Here is a 27,518-nt window from a genome sequence, read left to right as displayed (position 1 = left end):
CGTAGGGAGTCTGTCTGCAGTTTCCCTTTTTGTTTTACAGGATAACTTCCTTCAAATAATATTTTGATGACAGTTTCAATGTTATGTTATGAATGATGTTACATTTAAAGAGAGACGTTGTTGTTTTATTGTGGGTGATAGGGTGTTTGAGTAAGAAACAATGAATTACCGGTACATTAACATTAGTCACCGAGGCTGCTGGACGTCTTTCCGAGTAGCGGGTTGAACAAGGGTATTGATTAGATGCTATGCACAGATGAGCCAAAACATTATGACCACCTTGATGGTTTGTGGAAGTATGTGGCATTAGATGTCTACGCACAGGTCATGTACTTCGCGTAAATAACGGGCCGTTGATTTGCGTACGCGGCGATGGCGCCCGATAGCGACCCAGATGGGATTTACATCAGGCGAATTTTGTCGCCGAGACATTGACGTGAGTTCACAACAATGCTCCTCAGACCACTGCAGCACGGTTGTGGCTCCGAGCCACGGACAATTATACTGCTGAAAGGTGACATCGCCATCGAAGAAGGCATTATGTATTAAGGAACGCAGGTGGTTCGCAGCTGTCAGCGTGTCTTCGGTTACTACCACAGATCCCATGCAAGCGCAAGAGAATGTCTCCCATAGCATAATACTGCTCTATCAGTCTGCGTCCGTGGCGCGCTGCACGTTTCAAGTCGCCATTCACCTCAATGACGGCGTTTGTGGAGACGATCATCGCCCTAGTGTAACAAAAAATGTGATTCACCCAAAGAGCCGAAACATTCCCATTGATCGAAGGTCGAATCCCGATGGTTCCGCGCTCGCTGCAGTCGTAACTGACGATGCCGTTGGGTCAACATGTGTACATGTATGAATATTCTGCTGAGGAGCTCCATGTCCAACAATGTACGATGAATGGCGTGCTCCAAAACACGTGAGCGTGCACTAGCATTGTGCTCTTTAGACAGAGATGCCACATATCACCATCTACCCTACTTTACAGAACAGGCAAGCTTCCGAACCCCACGCTCTGTGAAGAGTTGTGGACTTGATGATTTACCGCCTAGTGGTAGTTTCCCTTTCTAGATACTCGTTCAGAGACTGAGTAATAATAATCTGCCCTTTTCAAAGCCACTTGTCTCAATGTATTTCCCCATTTGCAGCCCATATCTTCGCTAGGGTGGTCCCCAGTCCGTGGCTGCTCCGCTTACATACTTTTGTTACCGCGTCACGTGCTCGCACAGTTACCAGGAGGCATCCAACGTCGTGGTGGACAGCGTTCGTAATGTTTTGGCTGTTCAGTGTATGAAGTCCGCGGAATATTACACCCGACTGCACCCTCAGTCTGCATCGCCTTCATCTACATATATGTACATCTGCTTCTGTGTTCCATTAGCAAGTGATGTGGGCAAGAAAGATATCGGTACTGATAACTCTCTGAACTCTCCCGAATTTTTTTGATTTTCCCCTTGTGACTATTAATGGGCTCCGGAAAGGCTCAAAATCATGAAAAGTTCAATTTTTACTTTTTTGCGTTTTCTGAATCTGCAGACTATTACCTTTTAATAGATATATAATTTATTCAATTCCGAAGACTACAACTATTTTTAAATTTTTTTTTTTAAATGTGTTCTACATGGGCGTGACCCCTGTGGCGCTGTTAAACTGCTGTCAAGTGGTGTTATTATTAACGTCCGTGTTCATCAGGTACATTTTAGTGGTGTGAGATAAAGTATGTGTTACTTACCATGGAGGTAAGAATAAGGGGAGATGGCGCTACGTATCCCAGCCGTACTACGTATTGAAGCCATGGAGGCGTGGCTCGCTGCCATGACACTCTGACCAAAACATTGCCAGTGTGCTATAGCGCTGCGTGTATTTCAGTCGCTAATTGCACCATATACGCATGTAACGTCATCAGATTGGTTGTTTCAAAGTTTTTGTTTAAAATAAAATCTCGTAAAGGCGAAATTCCGCGTTTCTTCTGATTAAAAATAGTTTTTAATGTAATATTACGAATAGCTAGCCTTCAATGTAAACGATACAATTTTGTTAATTCAGTAATAAACGCGTATCACAAACTAAATAATAGAAACTGAAAACTAAGTTAGCTATACCCTCCCTCCAAAGCCCCATAAATACATCTTGTTTGTAATACGTACTGGGACATTTCAGTTACGTTACGCTACTGGGAAACACTGTTCATTACCACCAATATTTACTGAAATACGGTACGTAGAATAGCAAATCTACACAGTGTCCTGTTTAGGCCTATACTTTACGCCAGTTAATGTAGTGTTAGCTTTTAATTTGGTACATGATGAAGACAAAGCGAGTTACTCAACACTTGGATTATCGACGATACGTATGTATTATACTGAAACGTGAACTTGAAAACTAAGAATTTAATTCTTTGAATTAACATACCTTTTGCAAATGTTTTGGGTGTGTAGGGAAAACTGATGGTACAGCATTTTCTCGGAGCCTTACTGTTGAAAGGTAAGTTCAGTCTATGTCCTCTTCTCGGAAATGCTGAGAACATACAGTGCTCCATTTAGACGCACACCAATTCTTCCTCCTCACGGCATTCTCCCACAGAGCTTTCCGACTTTCATTTTTAGGAAATCTAAAATCATACAGGAGAAAAACACGCTATAGTACAAGTACCGATGTAGCACACGTTCATTCACAATGCAGTTGTAAAATCACACTTAACGAGACAACTTACACATGAAATGTTATTCCCTTCGATTTCGCATCACAATCAGAATGATTCATACATCCGAACACCACACAAATCACCATAATAGCGCAAAATCCTTCCAAAAGCGAGCGACAAGCCTATGCACACAAGCTTACAGCAGCAATGTTTTGGTCGGATTGAGATGGCTACCCTCGGCTTCACATAGCTTCACAGCTGTGACGTCACGGCGTCTCCCTCTATTCTTACCTCCATGGTTGTGGCTAACCTGTGATGGTTCAATATATATCGCTGGTGTGATTGTCGATTGTTTCATGTTTATTTACTCTGTCGTTATCTCGAAAATATTCGTAATTAATTCTGTTTCTTGAGTCTCTGTTTTGTTGAAGTATAATAATGAGTAAAAGTAAAGTTATTAGAAATCCTCTGAAGGCTTTTAAGAAAAGGAGAAATGTTGGAAAGCCAAAGGTATGTGTTATTACTGTAAACAATAAAGACGATAACCAAGTGAGTGAACCTAACCTCTCAAGTACACCTGCCCATAGCAGTCAAAGTGGGAAAGAAAATACTTCACAGAAGAAGCTTGGTTCAATGAGTGAAAACTATGAATGTTGTATGGGCGAATCGGATGTGAATGAAATATTTGATATGTCGGTTCTCAAAGGAATTTTTTCAAACTGTGTAAGATGTATTCATTGTAATGAAGTTGGTCTGGAACTCTCCATAATAAAGCACGTAGGACTTGCTAGTGAAATACAACTGAAATGTGATAAGTGTTCATACATGACCACCTTTTGGAACAGTGTTGCAGTAACTGCAACTGAAGAAAATGGTAGCAAAATCTACGAACACAACATTAGATTTGTTTATTCCTTGCGTTCAGTTGGTAAGGGTGCTACTGCAGGTGCAATTTTCTGTGGCATCATGAATCTTCCAAATCCGCCAACCAAGTTTACGATCTATAGTAAATTAATAGGGTCTAAAGTAGAAGATGTCTGTATAGAATCTATGAAGAACGCTGTGGAAGAGGCAGTAATGGAAAATAATGGTAACAGAGATTTGACTGCAGCGTTCGATGGTACCTGGCATAAACGGGGACACACATCTCTTCATGGTGTAGTATCTGCCACCAGTATGTATACAGGGAACGTTTTAGATGTAGCAGTAATATCAAAGTATTGTAGATGTCCACAAAAATATAAAGGTACACATGAAAATAATTGCAAAGCTAACTATAGTGGCAGTAGTGGAGGAATGGAAGTGGCTGGTGTTGCCAGTATATTCCAGCGTTCTGAGGCGTGTGATAAAGTGCGATATGTTAATTACCTTGGTGACGGTGAGTCTAAAAGTTTCAAACATGTTCAAGGACTGAAGCCCTATGGTGATGATGTTGTAGTGCAGAAATTTGAGTGTATTGGACACGTACAGAAGCGAATGGGAACAAGACTTCGGCGACTGAAAGCTTCGTACAAAAAACAAAAACTCAGTGATGGTAAAGGGTTGGATGGGAAGGGAAGGTTAACTGACAGTGTAATTGACAAAATACAGAACTATTATGGAATGGCTATTAGGCAAAATACACAAAGTGTCGACGAAATGAAGAAGGCTGTTTGGGCTCTTTTTTTTTCATACTTCTTCAACCGATGAAAATCCCCAACATAGCTTGTGTCCCAAAGAAGAAGACAGTTGGTGTAAATATAACAAAGGATTGCTAACTGGTGAAGTGTACACTCATAAGCATAGTCTGCCTCATGCAATAATGGAGGTGATAAAACCTATTTTCAGAGACTTAGCAGCACCTGAACTGTTGAAAAAGTGTATTCACAGAAAAACTCAAAACCCCAATGAAAGTGTAAATAGTGTTATATGGTCGAGAATCCCCAAGACTATTTGTTGGAATAGAAACACTTCACTTTGGTGTGTATGATGCTGTTGCGACTTTCAATGATGGCAACATTGTAAGGTGCAAGGTATTTAGAAATATGGGAATGAAGATAGGTTCTAACATGGTACGAGCGATGCTTGCTTTAGACAAGGAACGCCTTCGGGCTGCAGACAGGGCTGTAAAGAGTCTAGAAATACAAGCAAGAGTAAACAGGAGGAGGAACAAGAGGAAGCTGGAGGAGGAGTTTGCAGAGGATGAAGATAATCCATCCTATGGACCTGGAATGCACTAAAAAGTTAATCCAATCTTTGTCGCTCGATTCCCAAAACTTTTATTTTCTCAAACTAATTACATGTTTTCTAAGGATCTTCCAAACATATTTGTTTCAAACTTTCAGTAAATGTTACACAGTACCTTCTGCATAATTTAACACAGCCTTTTTCCAAAAAACTGTATATTTTTGAAGATATAAATAAAAAATTGCAAAAAAATGTTGTGAATTTTCATTACAATTGAAAAAAAATCATCTTTAATAACTGAACTAAAATTTTGTAAAATCCCTGTGTTAAGTTGTAGCCCATATTCCAATAAATAATCTGTAAAAAGTTCAACTTCCTACCTCAAATACTTTGTGAGGAAAGATGTAATTTATAAGCGTTATTTTAACATTGCAAGTATAGGGCGTTCCGGAGCCCCTTAAGCGAGTTTTAAGCTGGAAAAAAGCAGACGATTGCCACATCCCACTTCAGATCATTCAAAACGGCGCTGTCATGTTTGTTCATCAACTGCAGATAGACGGGGATAGAACAAGATAGTATCAGATACAGCACTCTAACCGTGAACTTTTGGAGCCTGTCAGTACGAAGTGATGTGAAATGGAGCGAATACCTGACATAAGTGGCAATAAATGCATACTGGTACTGGCATGGAATAATCCTGGAAAAGCGCAGTGCATTTATTAGTGGAACCGAGTACAAGATTCTACTGCAACATTTTCGGTGCGGTTCTGCTCCAGTTTTGGGATCCTTAGCCAATGGACTTGACAGAAGAAATCGAAGGACTCCTAAGGTGCGCCGGTGGTGGCGTAGCAGATCAATATAGCCCATAACAAAGTTTGACAGAAATGCTGAAAAAATTTCAGTGGGAACCCGCCAAAGGACAATCTGCCAGACCCACGACGATCCTGCGACAAAATGCAGCGATGTAACACCACCACGGGCAAAAGACATGACGAGCAGAAATTCTGAATTCCTGACCATTTAACAGTGATTTAATATCAGAAGGTTGTGACCGCGTAGCAATCGAAATGCACTGCTCCGTCGATAATCACCTAGTAACCTAATGGCAAACCATTGTGTCACCGAACTGTTGAGACTTTCGTGGTCACTTGTTGACTTATTGATTGTTAGGTTTTGTGCTGGGACCTTAAGTCGACGTTGAGAGTGAACCTTTGACAATGCTAACCACTAGCGCTGGCGAAACGTGGAAAATATCGTTAAACGAACGTCGATCGAAGATCCCGAGAGAAAAGCCAACATGCAATAGATCCTTAGCCAATGTTACCACTTTGAAGGAAAGTTTAGGCATGGAAAATGAGTGTCCAGGCTGCGGACAATAGGGAAATTCCACTCTGCACTAAATTTTAAAATCTAAGGCAGCGCATTCCCTCATCAGACGCAATACTAATATATTTGAAAGTCAACCTATATTTTAACAAACTCCGTCTTTATTGTGCTGGTTTTAATCAACGACATCTCAACGATGAATTAAAATGAGCAGCCTTCACTCTCACATTCAGCTAATATCAAGTTCTTTCTTAAGAAGGGGACGCACCAGACACATCTTTTCTGTATAATACAAACAATTCACTTGGAGCGGCTAGTGCAGCTGCTGCTTTTTTTTTGCATGTAGTTGCAGTTCGGCGCTCATTTGGACTGCAATCGTATAATGGTCTGCGTGTTTGTTTTAGACCGTCATGAGCAGCAGCACGTTAGTCCGGCTGCGATGGATGCTGGTCGTTGCTGCAGCTCTTCTGGGCGGGGTCGCTTCCGTCAGAGGTGAGTTCCCTAGTCACGGTGCGTACATTATAAATATCCTCATGTTCCTATTGCAGCCAAGAAAACACCAGCCAAGTTCGGCCCTATTTGCTAGAAGAGCGTTTCCAATGAAACGTCAAAAATACCATGTTTTCATAAACGTTTATCTTCATTTAAGTCTCAAAACAAGTTTAGTTTATATAATTAGCCCTATTTTTCCGGAAGCTTAATTACTTGCATGATTATTATTATGTGATTATCATCATCACTGCAGTCGACGGATTTGTGGATAGTGTGAAGGTCTTCCACACTCCATGTTCATGGATTCAACCTGAGTTGACACTGGGGATTGTTTTTCTATTTCTTATTGCAGAACAAAATCCATCAGATGCCATACAGAAATCAAGTCACTAAATCAACCTTTCACTATCTCTCACGCATTTCCATTAAAATTTGAACTTTGTATTTTGCACCCATATTGTTACTAGTGACACAGTACTGAAAACAAAATCGGTGAGAAACTGACCACTGTACTTTTACAGATTGTCCTATAGCCAGTCAGTATTTGTATGAGTGACTAATCATAGTTCTTTCACTTTGTAGCCTAATTTGTCACTGCACTGCTGTTATTTTTTACAATTAAATCTCACAAGTTGTTACTAAACCAATTACTGATAGATTAGGATTGGTGTATGATCCTCTGGGTACTATGGTCTGGGGTAGTGTCTTCAAATACCTCTAAAACAGAGGTCATGGATTCAGGGTTTGAGCCAAGCCACACCTTAAATTTTGAATAAAAAGCCATCAGCTATGCCAGCCGAAGACTTCTGATGCAAGGAGTGACCCTCATTCTACCAGTTGCCTTGTCAATGGAGGGTGAAAAAGCAGATAGAGGTTCAGGGTACTCTCTTGCTTTAGACATGGGAGACTAGCTGTAAAGATGGAATAATAAGCAATGCTAAATTACCTGAGGATGCAGAAGGCAATGGAACCACTGTATTAGAGCCACCACAACGTTTCTCCACAGGACATATAGCCCTCTATCATAGTCGCATGATGACCAGTTCGTCTGCATAAAAATCCAGAGATAAACAAGTCCGTTTTTAGATCTCCAGATGAAGACTGGTCAGAAGAGGGTTATCAGGAGGGTGAAGAATAAAGGAAAATGTTCTATGAATCAGGGTGTCGAATGTTAGGCGTCTGAATTTCATAGAGAAATTGGATAATCTATAAAGAGATAAAGGTGCAGATCCAAGTTTTGGTTCTGGGGAGGATCACAGTTTGTTACTGCCTGTGTCTTCCCAGCACCCTCCAAAAACCTTTGATAATGGCATCATGCACACAGTATGAAATTGCGCACTCACAATTACAAGTGTTTTACTAAGCAATACAATTGTGAACTCTGGGCTGCAAACTATGACTATACAAACATGTTAATGTGGAAATTCTGTTTCTTTGAATCACTTCTACCTATATTTTTCTGTTTTCTGCTTTTTTCCCCTTGTGGTTTTCCTTAGTGGAGATTATTACCCTTTCTCTCTTCCCTTACTCAGATGCCTCTTCTTCTTGTGAACTCATGAGTCATTTGTTGCTGACATTTGGTAGGTCAGCCTGTGCGCCTAACCTGGTTGAAATGTTACTGGTCAGGCCGCAAACCCATCCACTTGAGAAGGTCCTCACATAAGCACTGAATTAAACAGGGCTTGTAAGTTCTAGATTTTCTTGCCATCTTGGAACTCATAGTTTTCACGATACTTTATTTTCCAAATTTTAGCGATGAAATCTGGAAATTATATATGTAAAAATACAAACACTACTAATAATTCCTCCTTGGGATGTGGAGTAATGACCGTCCACCCGCTCCCACTTGGATCCTCACCTGAAGAGATAAAAAGCAGGTTTAATTACACTACTGGCCATTAAAATTGCTACACCAAGAAGAAATTCAGATGATAAACGGGTATTCATTGGACAAATATATTATACTAGAACTGACATGTGATTACGTTTTCGCGCAATTTGGGTGCATAGATCCTGAGAAATCAGTACCCAGAACAACCACCTCTGACCGTAATAACAGCCTTGATACGACTGGGCATTGAGTCGAACACAACTTGGATGGCGTGTACAGGTACAGGTGCCCATGCAGCTTCAACATAATGCCACAGTTCGTCAAGAGTAGTGACTGGCGTATTGTGACGAGCCAGTTGCTCGGCCACCATTGACCAGACGTTTTCAATTGGTGAGAGATCTGGAGAATGTGCTGGCCAGGGCAGCATCGAACATTTTCTGTATCCATGCGGTCGTGCATTATCCTGCTGAAATGTAGGCTTTCGCAGGGATCGAATTAAGGGTATAGCCAAGGGGTCGTAACACATCTGAAATGGTACGTCCACTGTTCAAACGGCCGTCAATGCGAACAAGAGGTGACCGAGACGTGTAACCAATGGCACCCCATACCATCACGCTGGGTGATACGCCAGTATGGCGATGACGAATACACACTTCCAATATGCATTCACCGCGATGTCGCCAAACACGGATGCGACCATCATGATGCTGTAAACAGAACCTGGATTCATCCGAAAAAATGACGTTTTGCCATTCGTGCACCCAGGTTCGTTGTTGAGTATGCCATCGCAGGTGCTCTTGTCTGTGATGCAGCATCAAGGGTAACCGCAGCCATGGTCTCCGAGCTGATAGTCCATGCTGCTGCAAACGTCATCGAACTGTTGGTGCAGATGGTTGTTGTCTTGCAAACTTCCCCATCTGTTGATCTCAGGGATCGAGACTTGGCTGCACGATCCGTTACAGCCATGCGGATAAGATGTCTGTCATCTCGACTGCTAGTGATACGAGGCCGTTGGGATCCAGCACGGTGTTCCGTATTACCCTCCTGCTCCCACCGATTCCATATTCTGCTAACAGTCATTGGATCTCGACCAACGCGAGCAGCAATGTAGCGATACGGTAAACCGCAATCACGATAGGCTACAATCCGACCTTTATCGAAGTCGGAAACGTGATGGTATGCATTTCTCCTCCTTACACGAGGCATCACAATAATGTTTCACCAGGCAACGTCAACTGCTGATTGTGTATGAGAAATCGGTTGGAAACTTTCCTCTTGTCAGCACGTTGTAGGTGTCGCCATCTGCGCCAACCTTGTGCATATCACAGCATCTTCTTCCTGTCGGTTAAATTTCGTGTCTGTAGCACGTCATCTTCGTGGTGTAGCAATTTTAATGGCCAGTAGGGTAACTTAGATTTAGTAGAGATTAGTGAAGTGAAATGGAAAGAAGACAAAGATTTCTCGTCAGATGAGTCTAAGATAATAGCAACAGCATCAGTGACCAAATGATTCTTCTGAGGATTGAAAGTAATCCAACAGCAACCACACTTGTGGAAGTTTACATGCTCACATCACAAACTGATCATGAAGAAACACACATAATATATGTGGCAACAGAGGAACTGATAAAATTTGTGAAGGGGGATGAAAATCTGATAGTCTTAGGTGATTGGACCACTATTATAGGAATGGGAGTGGAAGACAGAGTTCTTGGGGAATATAGCCTTGAAGAAAAGAATGGGAGTAGAGAGAGTCTATTAGAGTTTTTCCACTGGTCCCAACTCGTAGAAAAGTCCGTCTCCCAGAATCACAGTAGAGGAAGCTATACTTGGCAAATACCTGGAGATACCAATTAGACATCATCATGGTTAGACAAGAATTAGAAATCAAATACTCAAATGCAAAGTGTACTCAAATTGTTATGAAGCAAGCTGGGATAATTTTACTTCCCTCTTGTTTTGCCATCTGCCTCCTTAAAATTCGCCCTCCTATCAGAGGTTCGAGTCCTCCCTCGGGCATGGATGTGTGTGTCGTTCTTAGCGTAAGTTAGTTTAAGTAGTGTGTAAGTCTAGGGGCCAATGACCTCAACAGTTTGATCCCTTAAAGATTCACACACACACACACACACACCTTAAAATTAATTTTGTTCTTAACTAATTACCATTAACATACATGGGCATAATCTGCATTTTCATAAAAGAGATAGGTTGGACCTCAGTGTTGAAGAGTATAACACTAGATCTAATTTTGTACTTAGTTTTATGTATGTAATTGATTTCCTAATTTATTTTTACTATGCCTAGTTAGCATCTTTTGTTATAGGGTGAAATCCGTGACTGTTTCATAAATTAAATTCTATTGTTGACGTATAAACAAATATAAATTCTGTACTAAATATAATCATTTGGGTGAACAACTAAAAACATTCTTTAAGCATTTATTTGACTTGATTCGAAAACATGTTAGCAAAGCCCGCCCTTAATGAATTCCAAAGTAATTAACAGTTTTGTCAAAAGTATTGTTTGCATAACTATATATGTTAATGTCATCATTTAAACAAATAATTTGGCTTAAACCTTCTAGTAGAAGAAACTCTTAAAAAGAACCAATTTTTTTTATGTATTCAGTTAATTTAAAGAGTTAAGTTTTAATTGTAATTTCTGTAAATTTAACTTTGAACAATGTGTAGTTTACATACCTATTATTGTGAGGACATATAAGGGCCCGATTTTTGGTCCTGAGACAGTCAGTCTATGACCGAGCTTCAGACAAGAAACCTGTGTTGGTTAGAACAACAACATGCTTCAACTTAATTGTGAAATAACTGTTACACAATTAGGCTGTGTATTAAAACAATGACAGTGTCTGCTCCACGTGTACCTTTCTATTCTTCAAGAACTGTGAACTTTGTGGTTAGGTTTTTACTGCTCGTAGATGTTCAATAGTAAACTATTGTAGCAGTATATACTTATATGGATATGGTTTCTGTTCTTTCGGACATGTCTGGAAGAACAGACACCATATCCATATAAGTATATAGTTCTGGCAATACTGGCTATGACCTTCTTCTACTGTGCGGATGCACACATATTCCTCAAACTCTTACAGGACCTGGTAAGAATGTCTTCCACGAGTAATGAGTATGTTGGGGTGGGACATTACAAATGTAGTGTGTGGACATACGTGGTGAGAATGTGGGTCTCGCAGGAGGTGTGCATGACATAATCCCTGCAGTCGCACTATCCTCTGTGTCCTTGGTGGCTCAGATGGATAGAACATCTGCCATGTAAGCAGGAGATCCCGGGTTCGAGTCCCGGTCGGGGCACACATTTTCGCCTGTCCTCGTTGATATATATCAACACCCATCAGCAGCTGAAGGTATTAATATAATTCTAATTTCATTGTAGCAGTATGTGGAGGTTTGCCTGGAAACTATTAATAAGTCTTATGTAAAGTTAAAACAATACTGCACTGGCCATACATAACTGTGGATTTGTGGGGGTTTGTGAACAGTGAAAGTAAACTACTGTGAAATGCAACTGTGCACCTGTTGGCTACGTTATTTAAAGTAGTCAGTGTTGTACTTTTGCACCTCATGTTTCAGGCAGTATCACGTCACAGTACATCAACACCAAGGGCAACAAACAAAGAAATGAAGAAAGAAGGCAGAACCGTCACAAAATGCATACTCAGACCATAACCTAGCAGTGATGAATAGCAGATTGAGATTTAAGACGATAAAAAAGGACTTTATGATGAAATGGAATACTGAAAATTGAGGACAGAATGAGACAAAGTGGAAATCCTATGAGGCAGTGACAAATGGCCTAGGTAAAAGTGTCAAGAGTAATACAGTAGAATAATTCAGTAGAAGAGAAGTGGAACTTAACAAAGAAGGAAGCAATTAAGGAAGGAGAGGACATTTAACGTGTAGCAAAAGTAAAGATAGAGAAGTCATGACCATGAATAACTCAAGAAATACTTGATCTTACAGACAGAAGAAGAGTAAACAACAGTCTTAATATTGAAGTAGAAAGTCATTAGTATCAGGTTACCTAAGAATAAAATTAACAAAACATGCAAACAAGCAAAGTCAGAATGGATGAGAGAAACATCTCAAGGCACTGAGAAAGATATAATTGTAGTAAAGAATTATACAGCCTATAAGAAGGTTAAACAGAACTCCAGAGAAATAAAATACGAAGGTTTAAACTTATTAGATGCAGATGAAAAACCACTATTCAATGCAGAAGAAAGAGCAGGCAGATGGCAAGAATACATCAAAGGCCTGTATAATGGAGAGTAACTGTTCTGAAGTGTAATAGTAGAGTAGGAAGAAGTTGGTGTAGAAGAATTAGGTGATCCAGTAATGAGTTGACAGTTCAACAGAGCTAAGGAAGGCAACAGGAGTCAATAACATACCTTCAAAGATACTGAAATCTTTGTTAGATGCAGGAACTGCAAAGTTATCTGAACTGGTGTCAAAAATCTACTAAACATGCAACTTATCTTTCAGGTCCAAGCAAAAACTTTATCATCACATTGCCAAACAAAACATCTGCAGATAAATGTGAAGCCTATCAGACTGTTAGAGTGACATGCCAGACCAGTAATCTGCTGACCAGAATAATATGTACTTTGCTTGCTTATAAGAGCTGCTCATCAATGATAGTTATATGTTCCCAGCTTTTGACTGTATTCTTACATTTGACATTGTTCATGTGATTTAACAGTTAAGTTTATTAGGTTGTACACGTTATTCATTTAATGGTGCATTTTTCATTTTGTGTCATGTACTTCATTGTTTCTGTTTACAGATAGTTTATCAGCTTTAGAGTTCTCAGTTATGGCTGGTAGACAGCTCAATACATTTATTTTTTAACTTACCAAGGTACCTAATGTAACTTGAGAGGCCAAAAGTTGTCGTAGGCTTTTTTTAAAAGAAAAAAGATCTGTTACTGCCACCAATTAAATAATAGTTTCATTTCATTTTAAGTATAAAGGTGATTGGTAATATGGAAGAAAAAGAAATGAAAAAACAGCTAAAATACCCACAGATATACAACTTCATCATCTTAGTTTTAAAGCTTTTTCTCATTTTACAGGTCGTACAGCATTCGAGAAGCTTACAGACCAGGACTATCGGGGCACAACATATTACTCTGTGAAGAATCTGACATTGTATGAGTGCCAAGGTTGGTGCCGGGAAGAAGCCGACTGCCAAGCAGCTGCTTTCAGGTAAGCTGATTTACCATTATTGCTTCACTTGGCACTCATAAGTGTGATGCTAGATTTACAAACAAGTGATACACATTATGAAATTTTTGAGCAATGAAATATGTTTAAGTGTGAATTGTTTAACCTTCATTGTTTCTTTCAGTATGCTTTTTCAGAAATTGTTTCTTGATTGTAGTTTTGTTAAAGATTTTTACACTTATGTAATTTTTATTATTTTTAGCCTGAATTAGTTTCATTTGTATGTAAACTAACATGCATTTTCCATCTGTTAATTAACTAAAAGAAAGCATACAACAGGCTAAACCAACTCAAATTACTAACTGGACAAAAATGGTGACTGCACTTTGCAACAATCCTCATTTATGAAGCTATAAAATGTAGATCCAAATCATCTACACCTACATCAGTGTTATCTGTATTTCTGCTGAGATGCAGTAACATGTTTTGCTCCAAAGTCTCGACCTATCACAACAATATTTTCAACATTCTGCCATCACCCCATTCTGGAATACATCCTGATATCTACTCAGCTTATCAAATCTGATTTACACACTCTTCCCAGCCTCCCCCATGCTTCTCCTCTTGCTTCCAGATATCAGGACTCATTCTTCTTCCAGAACCCTCCTTAAACCATCATATGGTTCCATTTCTATTCAGATTCTCCTGACTCACTCCACATCCTCTTCCATCACTAAGAATTCACTCATAAAACTGCTTATCTATCTCAGCATAGCCTCTCTCCACATTCACTGTCATATCCCACAGTAGAATAATACTTTCATTCATCCTCCTCTTAGCGTATTCAGCTTTGGTGCAGTTTCTTCATTAGGAATTTTTCCTTGAGCAACATTGCCAACCTTATGTTTCTCATGATAAATGTAATTTAAGTTGCAACTGAGAAAGAATGGCTGCAAATATTGACAATAGCTTCACACTAGTTTCATGTGTGACTTGAAAATCATTACTTATAATAAAAAGGTCAGATTACTAGCCATATAACAGAGTCATACAGCAGAATTTTAAGAAACTGCCTATTCATCATCTTTTCCTGAAGGTGATGAGAAGGAACTCTGTGAAACATTGCTGCACTGTCATTTGGTCACAGCCTGTATACTTATGAATAATAATTAATTATTCAAGCAAGACAGATGAAAGGAAAGAACCTGTTTAACTCAACTCTTAAACAGTAAATTTTGTGCACAGAGTAATTTAACCAGGTATTCCTCTAAGTCTGTTCTCTATGCCACTTCTCCAAAAAGCATGTTTTTAAGGGAAACATTTCTTCATGATTGCTTGGTGAAATGCCTTTGACAAAGTTTTATTTATATGTATTCTCACCAACCTTTCTTACTGTTTACATTTTAATAGTTATGAAAACGAAGACAATCAGCAATTTTTATCCTCTAAATGAATTCATAGATTCATTTTTAAGTAGTAATGGCATAATTTCATGCTTACGCTTGGCTAGTTGCATATAGTTTTCTTCATTATCAAGTCTTGAATAACAATATTTTGGACAAATTCGTTAAAAACAGCTTCTCCAATTAGTCAGCCGACTGGACCTGGCCGCTCACATAGTCATTCATTTGCAGTGCAAAGCTGGCTTAATTTACCTGACCTCATTGGTTTGTGATTATCTCCTTAGCGTTTTTCCTTCTGGAAGAATACAGTGAGTATTCATTTTGTGATATTGCAATAGCTGTAACTCTCAGCATATTCTGTTTGGTGACTAAACTGATATCTCTTGTTTGGTCAAATTCACAATTTGATTAAACTGTATGCTGGAACTTATACTTAAATGGTGCATTAGACCTATAGAATAATAGGAGAGTCTTTGTTGTGGTGGAAACTGCAGAAGAAAATTATTTACAAGTGGTGTTTTGGTACAGGCTATAAGGCATGCACTCATGTGTCTTGATTGGTAAAGTATTATTCATGACAGCTTAAATTCTGGGTTGCAGTCTTAATGCAATGAATACTTTTATCTATTAGGTATGCCAACTTTTATTAATGCTGTATTGATAAGTTCAGCTTTTATTCTAAAACAATTCTGCATAATGTATAGGTGTTTTTTCAAGATTAATTTGTATATTTATGATTTTTCATGATATTTTAATGTACTGTGATGCAAAAGTAATTTATAGTCCTTTTAATGCTGAGTAAAATTGAATACTGGCATGTGGATGTCCCAGTAGCCCGCAAAAAAATGTTAGAGACAGAAGAAAATGACATTATGCCAGATATTTTCCACTTAATTTACTAACAAGTAATAGAGTACTCCACAGAATAGACAATGTATGAGGAACAACCAATGGGTCTGTACAGTTCTGCAAATGACATTGTCTAAACTAACCACTCAAACACCCCCAGTATGTTAAAAGAAAATATAAAGTAGTCTCTAATACAAAGTTTGATTTCAGCACTCCAGTGCTATTTAAGACAGTACAATATTCTAGATGGTATTCCCATATGCCTGTGCTTTTCTTCAACCATCTATTGATGGGTCTACATTTGAATCATGGTGGCATTTTTAACTTACACAAAATATTTTCAGAGGTGAAACTGAAGTAAAGACCATGAAAATAAAAGGCTCAAAAACTTTTTGAGGCTTTTGTGGCCACTTTTTGACATATTGCATGTTGTCTTACATCTCAGGTACTTCAGTCAACATTTGTTTGTTTTCCTGACATTTTGTCAGCATGAATGGCTGCCATTGTCAAAAGTTCACCCTCTCAGTCTGCCACCAGCAGTGGAGGTTGAACCTTTGACAGGGTAAGCCACTCATGCTAGCAAAAGTCAGGAAAATTGTTAAAGAAACATTGGCCAAAGAACCCTAGACAGAAGACAACAGGCAATACATCAGCTCAGAAAAGTTTGCACCACCCATATGTCTACAACTATGTTTGAGCTTAGGCTCATGAGGAGCAGGGAGTGAAAGAATAAGCTTTATGAACCAATAAAGAGAAAAAGGAACTTGTTTACTGTAAAACAAAAAGAAAACCATAAACAAAATAAAAGAAATCTGTTTGAAATTGTTAATTTTGTGGCATCAGTGAAATCAAAATCTGCTCCTTGTAACAATCAACATAATGTCACTCCACCCTATGCATTGTAACATGCTTGGATCCTCCTTGGAATGTTGTCTACATCTACATCTACATCCATACTCCGCAAGCCACCTGACGGTGTGTGGCGGAGGGTACCTTGAGTACCTCTATCGGTTCTCCCTTCTATTCCAGTCTCGTATTGTTCGTGGAAAGAAGGATTGTCGGTATGCCTCTGTGTGGGCTCTAATCTCTCTGATTTTATCCTCATGGTCTCTTCGCGAGATATACGTAGGAGGGAGCAATATACTGCTTGACTCTTCGGTGAAGGTATGTTGTCGAAACTTTGACAAAAGCCCGTACCGAGCTACTGAGCGTCTCTCCTGCAGAGTCTTCCACTGGAGTTTATCTATCATCTCCATAACGCTTTCGTGATTACTAAATGATCCTGTAACGAAGCGCGCTGCTCTCCGTTGGATCTTCTCTATATCTTCTATCAACCCTATCTGGTACGGATCCCACACTGCTGAGCAGTATTCAAGCAGTGGGCGAACAAGCGTACTGTAGCCTACTTCCTTTGTTTTCGGATTGCATTTCCTTAGGATTCTTCCAATGAATCTCAGTCTGGCATCTGCTTTACCGACGATCAACATTATATGATCATTCCATTTTAAATCACTCCTAATGCGTACTCCCAGATAATTTATGATATTAACTGCTTCCAGTTGCTGACCTGCTATTTTGTAGCTAAATGATAAAGGATCTATCTTTCTGTGTATTCGCAGCACATTACACTTGTCTACATTGAGATTCAATTGCCATTCCCTGCACCATGCGTCAATTCACTTCAGATCCTCCTGACTATGCTGCTTAGGCCTGTCCACGTATTCAACAAACGCTCTCCTGGACATCCTGTGTGTCTAGACCATTCATGCAATAAGGCACTGCAAGTTTCAACTGGTCCCAAGCCTCCTCAACTGGATTCATGTCAGCAGATACTGCAAGCCATTCCATTCACTTGATTCCTGCCTCCTGGAGGTGGTTGGGTGTGGTGTACTTATGTATTATCATACTGAAAGATGAACTCATCACTAAAATGCAGAAACATGACTGACCCCCATCCCCTTCCACCTTCCATACAGGATATGGGCAAAACCATGAGTGATCCACATAGGGCTGGTTTAAGGCCTAAAAGGCACAAACAGCCACTTGAGGTGCCAAGCTAAGAGATGTGCCAGAGGTGTGACAACTGTAAGACTTCCATACAGTACATATCACAATTAGAAGCAGCCACTGGGGCACCAACCTTCGTACAAGGCCAGGGATTCCCATGTGCAACCTTTGTATACAGCACATATCACTGACATGGGTGAATGTGTACATATGGAAAGGGGGGGGGGGGGGGAGATGTGCCAAATGATAAGTCACTCATGTGGAGAAATTTTCTCGAACCAGCCATTGGTACCTGCCCATCTCCACATTTGTTTATGATGATCACCAAGTATGAAACAAATCATTTACTTGTCAGTGAAGGGAACTTGATGCTACTGTTCCAGATTCCATTCTAGGTGCCCCCTTGCCCACTTTCCACGTGCAACATGGTGCTGATGAGTTTGTAATGTTGTTTGTAATGGATACCTAAAGACAAAATTGATTATGTAGACAAAGCTTCATATAGCCTGATCAATACAACCATTCACATTGTCTCCAAAAAGGCAGCACACAATTCTCTTGGATTCTGTCTAGGCTATCTAAAAGCCATTATTTGTAGGCAGTGATCAAGAGCTGGTGTTTTGGATCACAAGTGACTATGGTGAGGTAGATATTCAATGTTTTGTGCCTCACATTAGTGGTGAATATTTTAATGTTGTCACCATGGTTCATACTGCTTCGGCAAGCAATTGTCCATGCTGACAACTATTTTCACTGTAAAGTGACATGGTACACAGGGGCTAAGCTAGAAATGATCCTCTGAGGCATGTTGATAGATGATCAATGTACACAACTTACATTGGTCCATTGCCTACTGAACTGCACTGAAAATGGAAATTTACTTTTCCTCAATTTCCCATGTATGTGGTGATTTCATGTACCAAAACAAGTATTAAGGAAGAGGTTATTGTTTTTAACTATGCAAGTCATAAAAGTCATACAAAATGTTGTTTGAGCAGTTTATGGTCTCAGGACTGACCAAGGACTGTCCCTGAAATTCTGGATTTTTAGTCTGGCATTCCCCTCATAAGTCAATAAGCTCTTCCAGATAAGCAGATGTGTGTGACTCCATTAAGTTATTAGAGTAAATACTCCTTTGTTTGACCACACTCTGTATTTGCCTTGGCTCACTGACACATGCACTTCTTCGTTACACACAAGATCATAAAGTGAGGCACCACAGACTGGCGTGCCTTATAAATTTGGGAAATATGTCTATATGTATATATATTTAAATGCCACATATCTCTCATGGAATTTTGAGTGATGTGTAAATGGAATCCTATGAATATTTCTTAGTTATAGTTCTTCCATTGTCAATTTACTTAATTATTTACTTACTTAGTTATTTACTTGCTACTAATGTAGAACTGTGGATCTAGTTTCTTTTTTTTACCTGATAGAATGAGATGACATTTTGAATTGTGCTATATGCAGTATTAAAATTTTTCATGTGCAAATGTATGTATAAAGTATTCCTGCTTTCAGTTTTATTAATTGTTCACTCAAGTATGAAATTTGCATAAATGATACATGTTCTTAAGAAGTGACACAAAAATTTCATAATATTCTGTCATGTTCCTCAAGTTAATGAGAAGTCTCATGTTGAAGCCTTTTTGAAACCTACCCTGACTTCTCAAATAAATATAAATAAGAATAGTCCACATAAATCTTTTGTTTCTGTTGTTGCAGCTTTGTAGTTAATCCATTAACACCAAAGCAAGAAACATTGTGTGAACTCCAAAATGAAACTTCAGCAACAAATCCATCAGTAACACCTCAGCGGTCTGTTAACATGTATTACATGGTCAAACTTCAGATAAGATCAGGTAATGAATACGTATTTTAACCATATGTGAGATAAGGCAATCATAATTAATATAAAAAATTCATTAATATCAATACTTCCAAATTAAAAGATTTTTAATGATTGTGCACTTATTAATCTTCCATGTTCAGCAAATATATATCCAGTCTTACTATGGATCTTTAGAAATATGATGTATGAGGAAATGGAAAGATACACAACAGAGAAACATATTTTTTCCCTGCTCCTCTTTTTATTATATAACTGTAGAACACTCTAATACTGTAACATTCATTAGCAAAGTCCTGGAGTGGTAACTTCACACAGAATAAAAACAATAGGAGAATTACACTTTTTTTATTTTATAATATGATAACAATCATCACTCGTTTTGGCCATATTCATTTTCTGTACCTATAGTGTCTGAAGATGGCCAATGCATATGATATGAAGATGGCCAATGCATGGCCAAAATCACTAATGATGGTTATCATATTACAAATGTGATTATGTTAAAACAGAACTTAGTGAATAAAATGTCCACCACTTGTGTCCATAAACAGAATTTCATTTTTCAGTGTACTATTGATACATTGTTTAGAATAAAGCATGGAAGTGGTAACACACAAGAAAAGTTAGTGGTATTTGATGTGACCAAACATATCTGACTATATTCTTACATATGCAAGATAAAAATGCTTTTTCTGCTACCAGTTGTTGTTGGTAATTGTTCAAAATTTCTTTTCTTTCTCTATTTATAAAGTGAACACTATTAATTTAGAACTGGATAGCTTCTAGTTATTTCTTGTCTGTTGGAGATTTACTTGTTATTTTTATATCATGGACATACATTACAGTTTACTTGTTCTCTAGTCCACTTAATGATCTTTTGCCAGTGGGACCAACATCTTTTTTGGCATTCTGTTTTATCTCATTTCTTTGGAATAGTTTGTCCAATTTTTCTCCTTAATCTTCCTGTAAACACATTTTAATTCCTTATTCTTGCCCGATTATTGTATTTAGTTTCCTATCATGTACCCTGCAGCTAGTGACACTTCTTAAAAAATATTGTCTCTGCAGTATGGAGTCCATGTTTATTTCCTGTTGTAACTACCCTAGTCTCACTGCCATATATAACACACGGCATTTCCATTGTCTTGTAATAATGTCAAGAAAGTTTATTTTCTCAGTTTGCTATTGAGGATATTGTAAGTGGCCACATTCATATAATTGAATTTTTATACTACAGTGTTGGAAATTCATGGACAGAACAATGTATGACATAAGGGAAAGGCAACCACTCACTCACAGTGGACTAATATGTGGCACATAGACACATCCAACAGAAAACAGTATTCACTACCTTTTGAGCTCTGGCTCTTTTTCTAGCAAAAGTATACACATTCACACAAACAATCAAACAGACACCCAGACACCCAAACATTCACTCCTGTGGTGAGACTGATTCTAGATTTTTGAGAGCAGTTGTCTGGACCGATGGAGGTGGGAAGGGAGTAGGGAAGGATGCATGTGGCAAAGGATGGGGAGGAGGGAGGGGGTAGCAGGATAGTGCGAGGCAGGTCTTTAGCAGATGTCTCAGCAGCTGAACAACAATACTAAAGGAGTTCAAAAGGTAGAGTATATAAGAGATATAGAGAGAGGGAAAGGAGGAAAGGTAGAAAGGGAAAGGAGAGGAAGTTGGAGATGAAGAAGGAGACAGGAAGGGGGGAGCGAAACAGGGATGGGTGGGATAGGGGGGAGAGGGGGAGGAGTGGGAGAGAGCGAGAGAGAGAGAGAGAGAGAGAGAGAGAGAGAGAGAGAGAGAGAGAGAGAGAGAATGTCCGCAGGGGGGAGATGGGGGGGGTCATGGGAGGAACAGTGGGGGCAGAAGGCAGTACACAGTCTGGACAGAGAAGGAGTGGAGTGGACAGTGACCGAAGAGAGAAAGGAAAATGTAGGGAGAGACAGTGGGGAACACGTTAACGGAGGTTTAGGGGACAGGGGGATTGTGAGAATGTAGGACATGCTACAGAGAAACTTGTGCTGCAAGGGAGTATCCAAGTGGCCTGTGTAGTGCAGCAGCAGTTAAAACTGAGTGAGGGAACACTGTGGTTAACACACTGGACTTTCATTTGAGAGAACAGCAGTTCAAATCTGTGTCTGACCATCCACATTCAGGTTTTCTGTGATTTTTCTAACTCACTCTAGGCAAATGAAGGGATGGTTCCTTTAAAAGGGAACAACAGCTTTATTTCCTCTAAGTCTAATCTTCCGTTTCAACTGTTAAAATTATTTGTATAATGGTGTGCAGAATTTTCATTACTGGCTGGTCAAGTTTGCTGTTTGCCAGAGTTTGGCGGTGGCTGTTCATGCAAATACACAGTTTGTTACCTGTCATGCCCACATAGAATGCTGTACAGTAACTGCAACATAGCTGATATATAACATCACTGCTTTCACACATGGCCCTGTCTTTTATTGGGTAGAAAATACCTGTGACTGGACTGCAGTAGAAGATGGTGACTGGATGTATGGGACAAGTTTTGTACCTGGGCCGACCACAAGGGAATGATCCAAGTGGTGCAGGATTGGAAGCAAAGTCAGAGTAGGGATGGACGAGGAAGAATATTCCATAGGTTGGGTGGATGGCAGAACACTACTTTGGGTTATGCAAGTAGGATTTTGGGCAAGATATTCCTCGGCTCAGGACATGACAAGGAGTAGATGAAGTCCTGATGAAGGATGTGGTTGAGCTTTTCAAGGTGAGGGTGACATTGGGTGATCAGAGGAGTGCTAGCTGTGGCTGGTTAACAGATTCACTGTTGTCAGAGGAGCAGACAGCATGGGAGATCTGTTTATGGATGAGATGAATAGAATAATGCTGTCAGTAAATATTTTGGTAAGATTATCAGTATATTTTGATAATTGTTTTCGACTGCAAATGTAACATCTACTGGTGGCATATCTGTAAGGAAGAGACTTTTTGACAAAATGGATAACAGTTCATCTGGTTCACATTCATTGATGGCACTTTCATGATCTGGACTCATGGGAAGGACAATCTTTGCTTCTTCCTCCATAACCTCAACAGCTGCTCCCAAATTTACTTCAGCTTGTCCTTCTCAACTTCACGAGCCATTTTCTTAGATGTTGATCTCCACCTCTGAGATGGGTGTCTGTGTGTGTGAATGTGCATACTTTTGTTAGGAAAAAAAGCCAGTGTTCACAAGCAAGTCTGTCTTCTATTATGTATGTCTATGTGGCACACATTATTCCATTACAAGTAAATGGTTGCCTTTCGCTTATTTCATGTGTTGCATTTTTATGTTTCATTTGATATAACTATTTGGTGAAAAACAAAGTATTTCTGAAGTAACTGAACTCCTGTACTCTTTCTGTTGTTTCACTTCTGTCACTAAGCATCCATATTCATTATTAATTGTTTGTTTTGTAGCCAGTTTTGAACTCTGCCACTTCCCATTATTCATTCCAATATTTTTTTATCTGTTTGATAGCTTAGACTTCCCTTTATTTCATCATTCCATCTATTTCATTAATGTTTATGGTATTCTGATGGAAAATTATTTTAACAAGTAGTTAGTCCACTACTTTTGTAGCATTTCTTTTCTTTATAATCTTTCACAAACTTTTGCTTCATCCATTTAATTTTAATACATCCTGTTGTCATTAGTATACAATGATATGTCTCTCTCCCCTTTACATTCCTAGAGGTTACTTTTTAACTTGTAAAAAAATTATCTGTTATTGACTGATGTTCTCTCACATTCCAGTTAATTTTGTATGCTTTGTTATGTCAGAAATATGTGTTCCTGATTCAGTCATTGTTGAAGTATGTAGATTTTTCCAAAGGATTCCCTCTGGAATACAAACAGTTGTGTGAGTAAAAATATTCCCCACATTGCTATCTATTGGGGTGTCCTCCACCCTTCCAGTAATATTTCCAACTTTATTTCGATTTTTTGGCAGGAAGGATGGTGTCTCCTAATAGCATGAAGAGTATGCAATGGTTGTGGGGTGGGCCTTCCATACTAGAGCTGCCAGGTCTTAATCTTTGAACATCCCACTTCTTCACAAGGAAGTAGCTTGTATTCCTCGTACACTTCACTATAGCTATCACCATTTTCTCCACTACTGCTGCTGCAGAACACTTCATACCATGTTAGTCATCACTAGTCTTGCAATGTATGGATTCCCATACTGTATCACCTCAACAAACAGTCACTTACTTTGTAGTGTTGTCTACCTCCTGAGATACACTTTGGGATGGGAGAATACATTTTTGTGAGACTGAAATTTCTTTTAATTTTAACATGTTTTCAGTTGAAGTTAATTTATTGTGTTAATAACTGATAAAGCTGCTGTTGCCCACATATTTATTTATAGCTGTTCTCAAGACATTGTGCATGTGGAATTTATTTTTAAACAATGGAAAATCCATGATGGAATATGACAATATTATGAAAAGGATAGTTGCAACTCAACAGTTAGTGGAGGTGCTGAGTCACACATAGGCGCAACAAAAAGACTGTCGGCAAGTAAGCTTTCGACCAACAAGACCTTCATTAGAAATAGACAAAACACACACACACACACACACACACACACACACATATGGGGATATAAACAGAGAGCTTGTTAGCTTCATTAATATGGGAGAGCCACATAGAGCTGGCCATGCAAAAAGCAACTGACACTAAGGTCCATGCATGCAACACGCAACACGTGACCTTATGCTTTGTTTATGGTCGTAGCATAACTCAAGGTCACTGGGAATTCTACAAATATAATGCAAAGTTGTCAATTTTTAGGAATAAGCAAGATTAGTGGTACAAAAACCCACTCACCTACACCATTCCCATCAAAATTTCTGCTTCTACAACATTACATTGGAGAGAAGTAACTTTCAGCCTCTGTGAGTGAAAGGTTCTGAGGAGCTAGATAATGCATGATGCTTTTGAGCAGAGTTGCATTGCACCTTGCTTTTGCTTTTGGAACGAGTCTCCAAAGAGTGAGCTAAAGCCTGATGATCTTGAGCCACAGTGAGTCTCACCTCATGATCTTCACTGGATTCTTGAGACAGAATGTTGCTCAGTCATTTAGTAGCTGTACTGTATTCAGAAAGACTTGATCATCTTTTAGACATTTTTACTTGTAATGAAAAGGAAATCAAAATGTAATCAGTAAACACTCAAATCACAAAGCAATTTTAATAAATGTGTTTTCCTTGGCAAAGAATATAAATAATATCCAGCCACATAAATTTACTGTTAATTTGTATTCATAAAGATAAAATTGTGGTGTTTCATTCTGTCAGTGATGTAAAATTCTGAAAACACTTCTGTTGCTGAGGTAAAACAAACTTTCCTAGGAAAGAAGTTAAATACAAATAAAACCTATTAAAAGAAGGAAAACACTGTCATTAAGTGTTTAATACACAAAGTGAAATCAGTAAATCTGTATATGCTAGCCAAGTAAATTAAATGTTATGTTGAATTTGCAAAGATGAGATCGTGGCACTTAATTCTGTCACTGATGTAAACTTCCAAAAATACTTCTATCACAGAGGTAAAAGAAAGCTAACAGTGCCATCTACTGGTTCTGTGGTGTACTACAAAACTAAAAGTGCCACCTATTGGTTCCTTAGTGTACTATGCCATAATGATTAAACATCCAAACTATTAACCTGAGCAGATGATTTTTAAGTAAACTTTAAATTATAATAGCCTTTTTTCTGTGTTCCAATTTTGAGGAAATACAGCCTATACATTGCTCCAGACTATACTCAAATGTAGTTGATTTGGAGATAGCATGTTCAAACAGACAGACATGATGCTTTTACAGTTTTATTATTAGTATAGATTTCAAAATTTCCTTCTTGTAGAAACGAGTTACCTGATATACAGTCATTTAGTTTTGTGACAAGAGTTCCATAAAAACTACTGCTGACCATTACAAACAATTTGCTCCTGAGTGCTGAATTGTGACTGATATCTGTGTTTGTGCATGCCAAAAGAGTTGTGAGTGCCCCACTGTCTACTGCAAGAAATTTAAAACTTATAAAATGACTTTCAGATAATGTGTGCCTTCGACCCTGGGCATTTGAAAGAGTTCCAAATAAAATGATACGTGGACTAGACAATGCTCTTATCTACACATCTACAAAAGAAGCCTGCCAAGCTGCTTGTCTGAATGAGGTATGTTTCTAGGTATAATCATATAAAAATACACCATGTTTATATGGGAAATGGATCATGTTTCCCAAGAACAGGACCTATGATACCTTTCAGAAGTCAAGAAATGGTATTAAACACAAAAAGAAAAAGAAAATTCGAGAAATTTACCGTAGCTTAACTCTTTGAGGGATAGTATTAAAGTTTTAATTATCACTTCAAGGAAGTTACATAATTAATATTTTTATTTGTTAGCAGGTGTACATCTGTACTCCTGGTACACACTGAAATCCTCACAAGAGGAGCCAAAACAAAATGGCATAGCCCATTGACAATGTGCTGAACCACATGGTAATCTGTGTACTTTATTTTAAGGAAAAGAACACTGCAACAATCTATCCTGAGTTAGTGGAAGTGTATGGAAATAGATGCTTTCATTGTAGCCAAATAAGTCTGAATGACAAACAACAAAGTGGCAAATCATCCCTCTGTGAATAACTAGAAATTGTGAGAGAGGTGGAGGTCTAGGTGCTCAAAGACTAGCATATTGCAGTCAGAGTGATAGTGGATTGTGGAAGAAGTGAAAATCAGTCATGGTTCAGTTCTCAACCTCTCACACAAATTCTGTATGTGGCCAAGGTCAGTGCCAACTGGGTCCTGTGACTGCTCATACCCATTCAAAAAAGCCTGCCAGACCAAAACAGCAGTGGAAACATTGTAGTTGTGTTAGGACATCCAGATGACTTCTTTAACCACCTCATCACCACAGACAAGTTTAGCTCGCATCCCTGTGAGCTCAAGACACAGAAACAAAACAAACATTGAAAATACATGGATTCTACATCTACATCTACATTTATACTCTGCAAGCCACCCAACAGTGTGTGGCAGAGGGCACTTTATGTGCCACTGTCCTTACCTCCCTTTCCTGTTCCAGTCATGTATGGTTCGCGGGAAGAACGACTGCCGGAAAGCCTCCGTGCGTGCTCGAATCTCTCTAATTTTACATTCGTGATCTCCTCGGGAGGTATAAGTAGGGGGAAGCAATAAGTTCAATACCTCATCTAGAAACGCACCCTCTCGAAACCTGGACAGCAAGCTACACCACGATGCAGAGCGCCTCTCTTGCAGAGTCTGCCACTTGAGTTTGCTAAACATCTCCGTAACGCTATCACGCTTACCAAATAACCCTGTGACGAAACGTGCCACTCTTCTTTGGATCTTCTCTATCTCCTCTGTCAACCCGACCTGGTACGGATCCCACACTGATGAGCAATACTCAAGTATAGGTTGAATGAGTGTTTTGTAAGCCACCTCCTTTGTTGATGGACTACATTTTCTAAGGACTCTCCCAATGGATCTCAACCTGGCACCCACCTTACCAACAATTAATTTTATCTGATCATTCCACTTCAAATCATTCCGTACGCATACTCCCAGATATTTTACAGAAGTAACTGCTACCAGTGTTTGTTCTGCTATCATATAATCATACAACAAAGGATCCTTCTTTCTATGTATTCGCAATACAATACATATTGTCTATGTTAAGAGTCAGTTGCCA

The 27,518-nt window shown here is 39.0% G+C and overlaps 1 protein-coding gene across 1 annotated transcript in view; it reads left to right on the top strand.

The window, feature by feature from the left end:
• LOC124721659 overlaps positions 1–27,518 on the top strand; it is a 131,548-nt gene that overhangs the window by 68,710 nt on the left and 35,320 nt on the right. Inside the window, exons 2-5 of the mRNA XM_047246727.1 lie at positions 6,544–6,631; positions 13,568–13,700; positions 19,649–19,785; positions 25,857–25,978. Coding sequence (XP_047102683.1) covers positions 6,550–6,631; positions 13,568–13,700; positions 19,649–19,785; positions 25,857–25,978 — 474 coding nt within the window. The 5' untranslated portion in view covers positions 6,544–6,549. The remainder of the gene's footprint in view (positions 1–6,543; positions 6,632–13,567; positions 13,701–19,648; positions 19,786–25,856; positions 25,979–27,518) is intronic.

This window comes from Schistocerca piceifrons, chromosome X, assembly GCF_021461385.2.
Source record: "Schistocerca piceifrons isolate TAMUIC-IGC-003096 chromosome X, iqSchPice1.1, whole genome shotgun sequence".
NCBI lineage: Eukaryota > Metazoa > Arthropoda > Insecta > Orthoptera > Acrididae > Schistocerca > Schistocerca piceifrons.
This window is presented reverse-complemented; position numbering and strand designations above follow the sequence as displayed.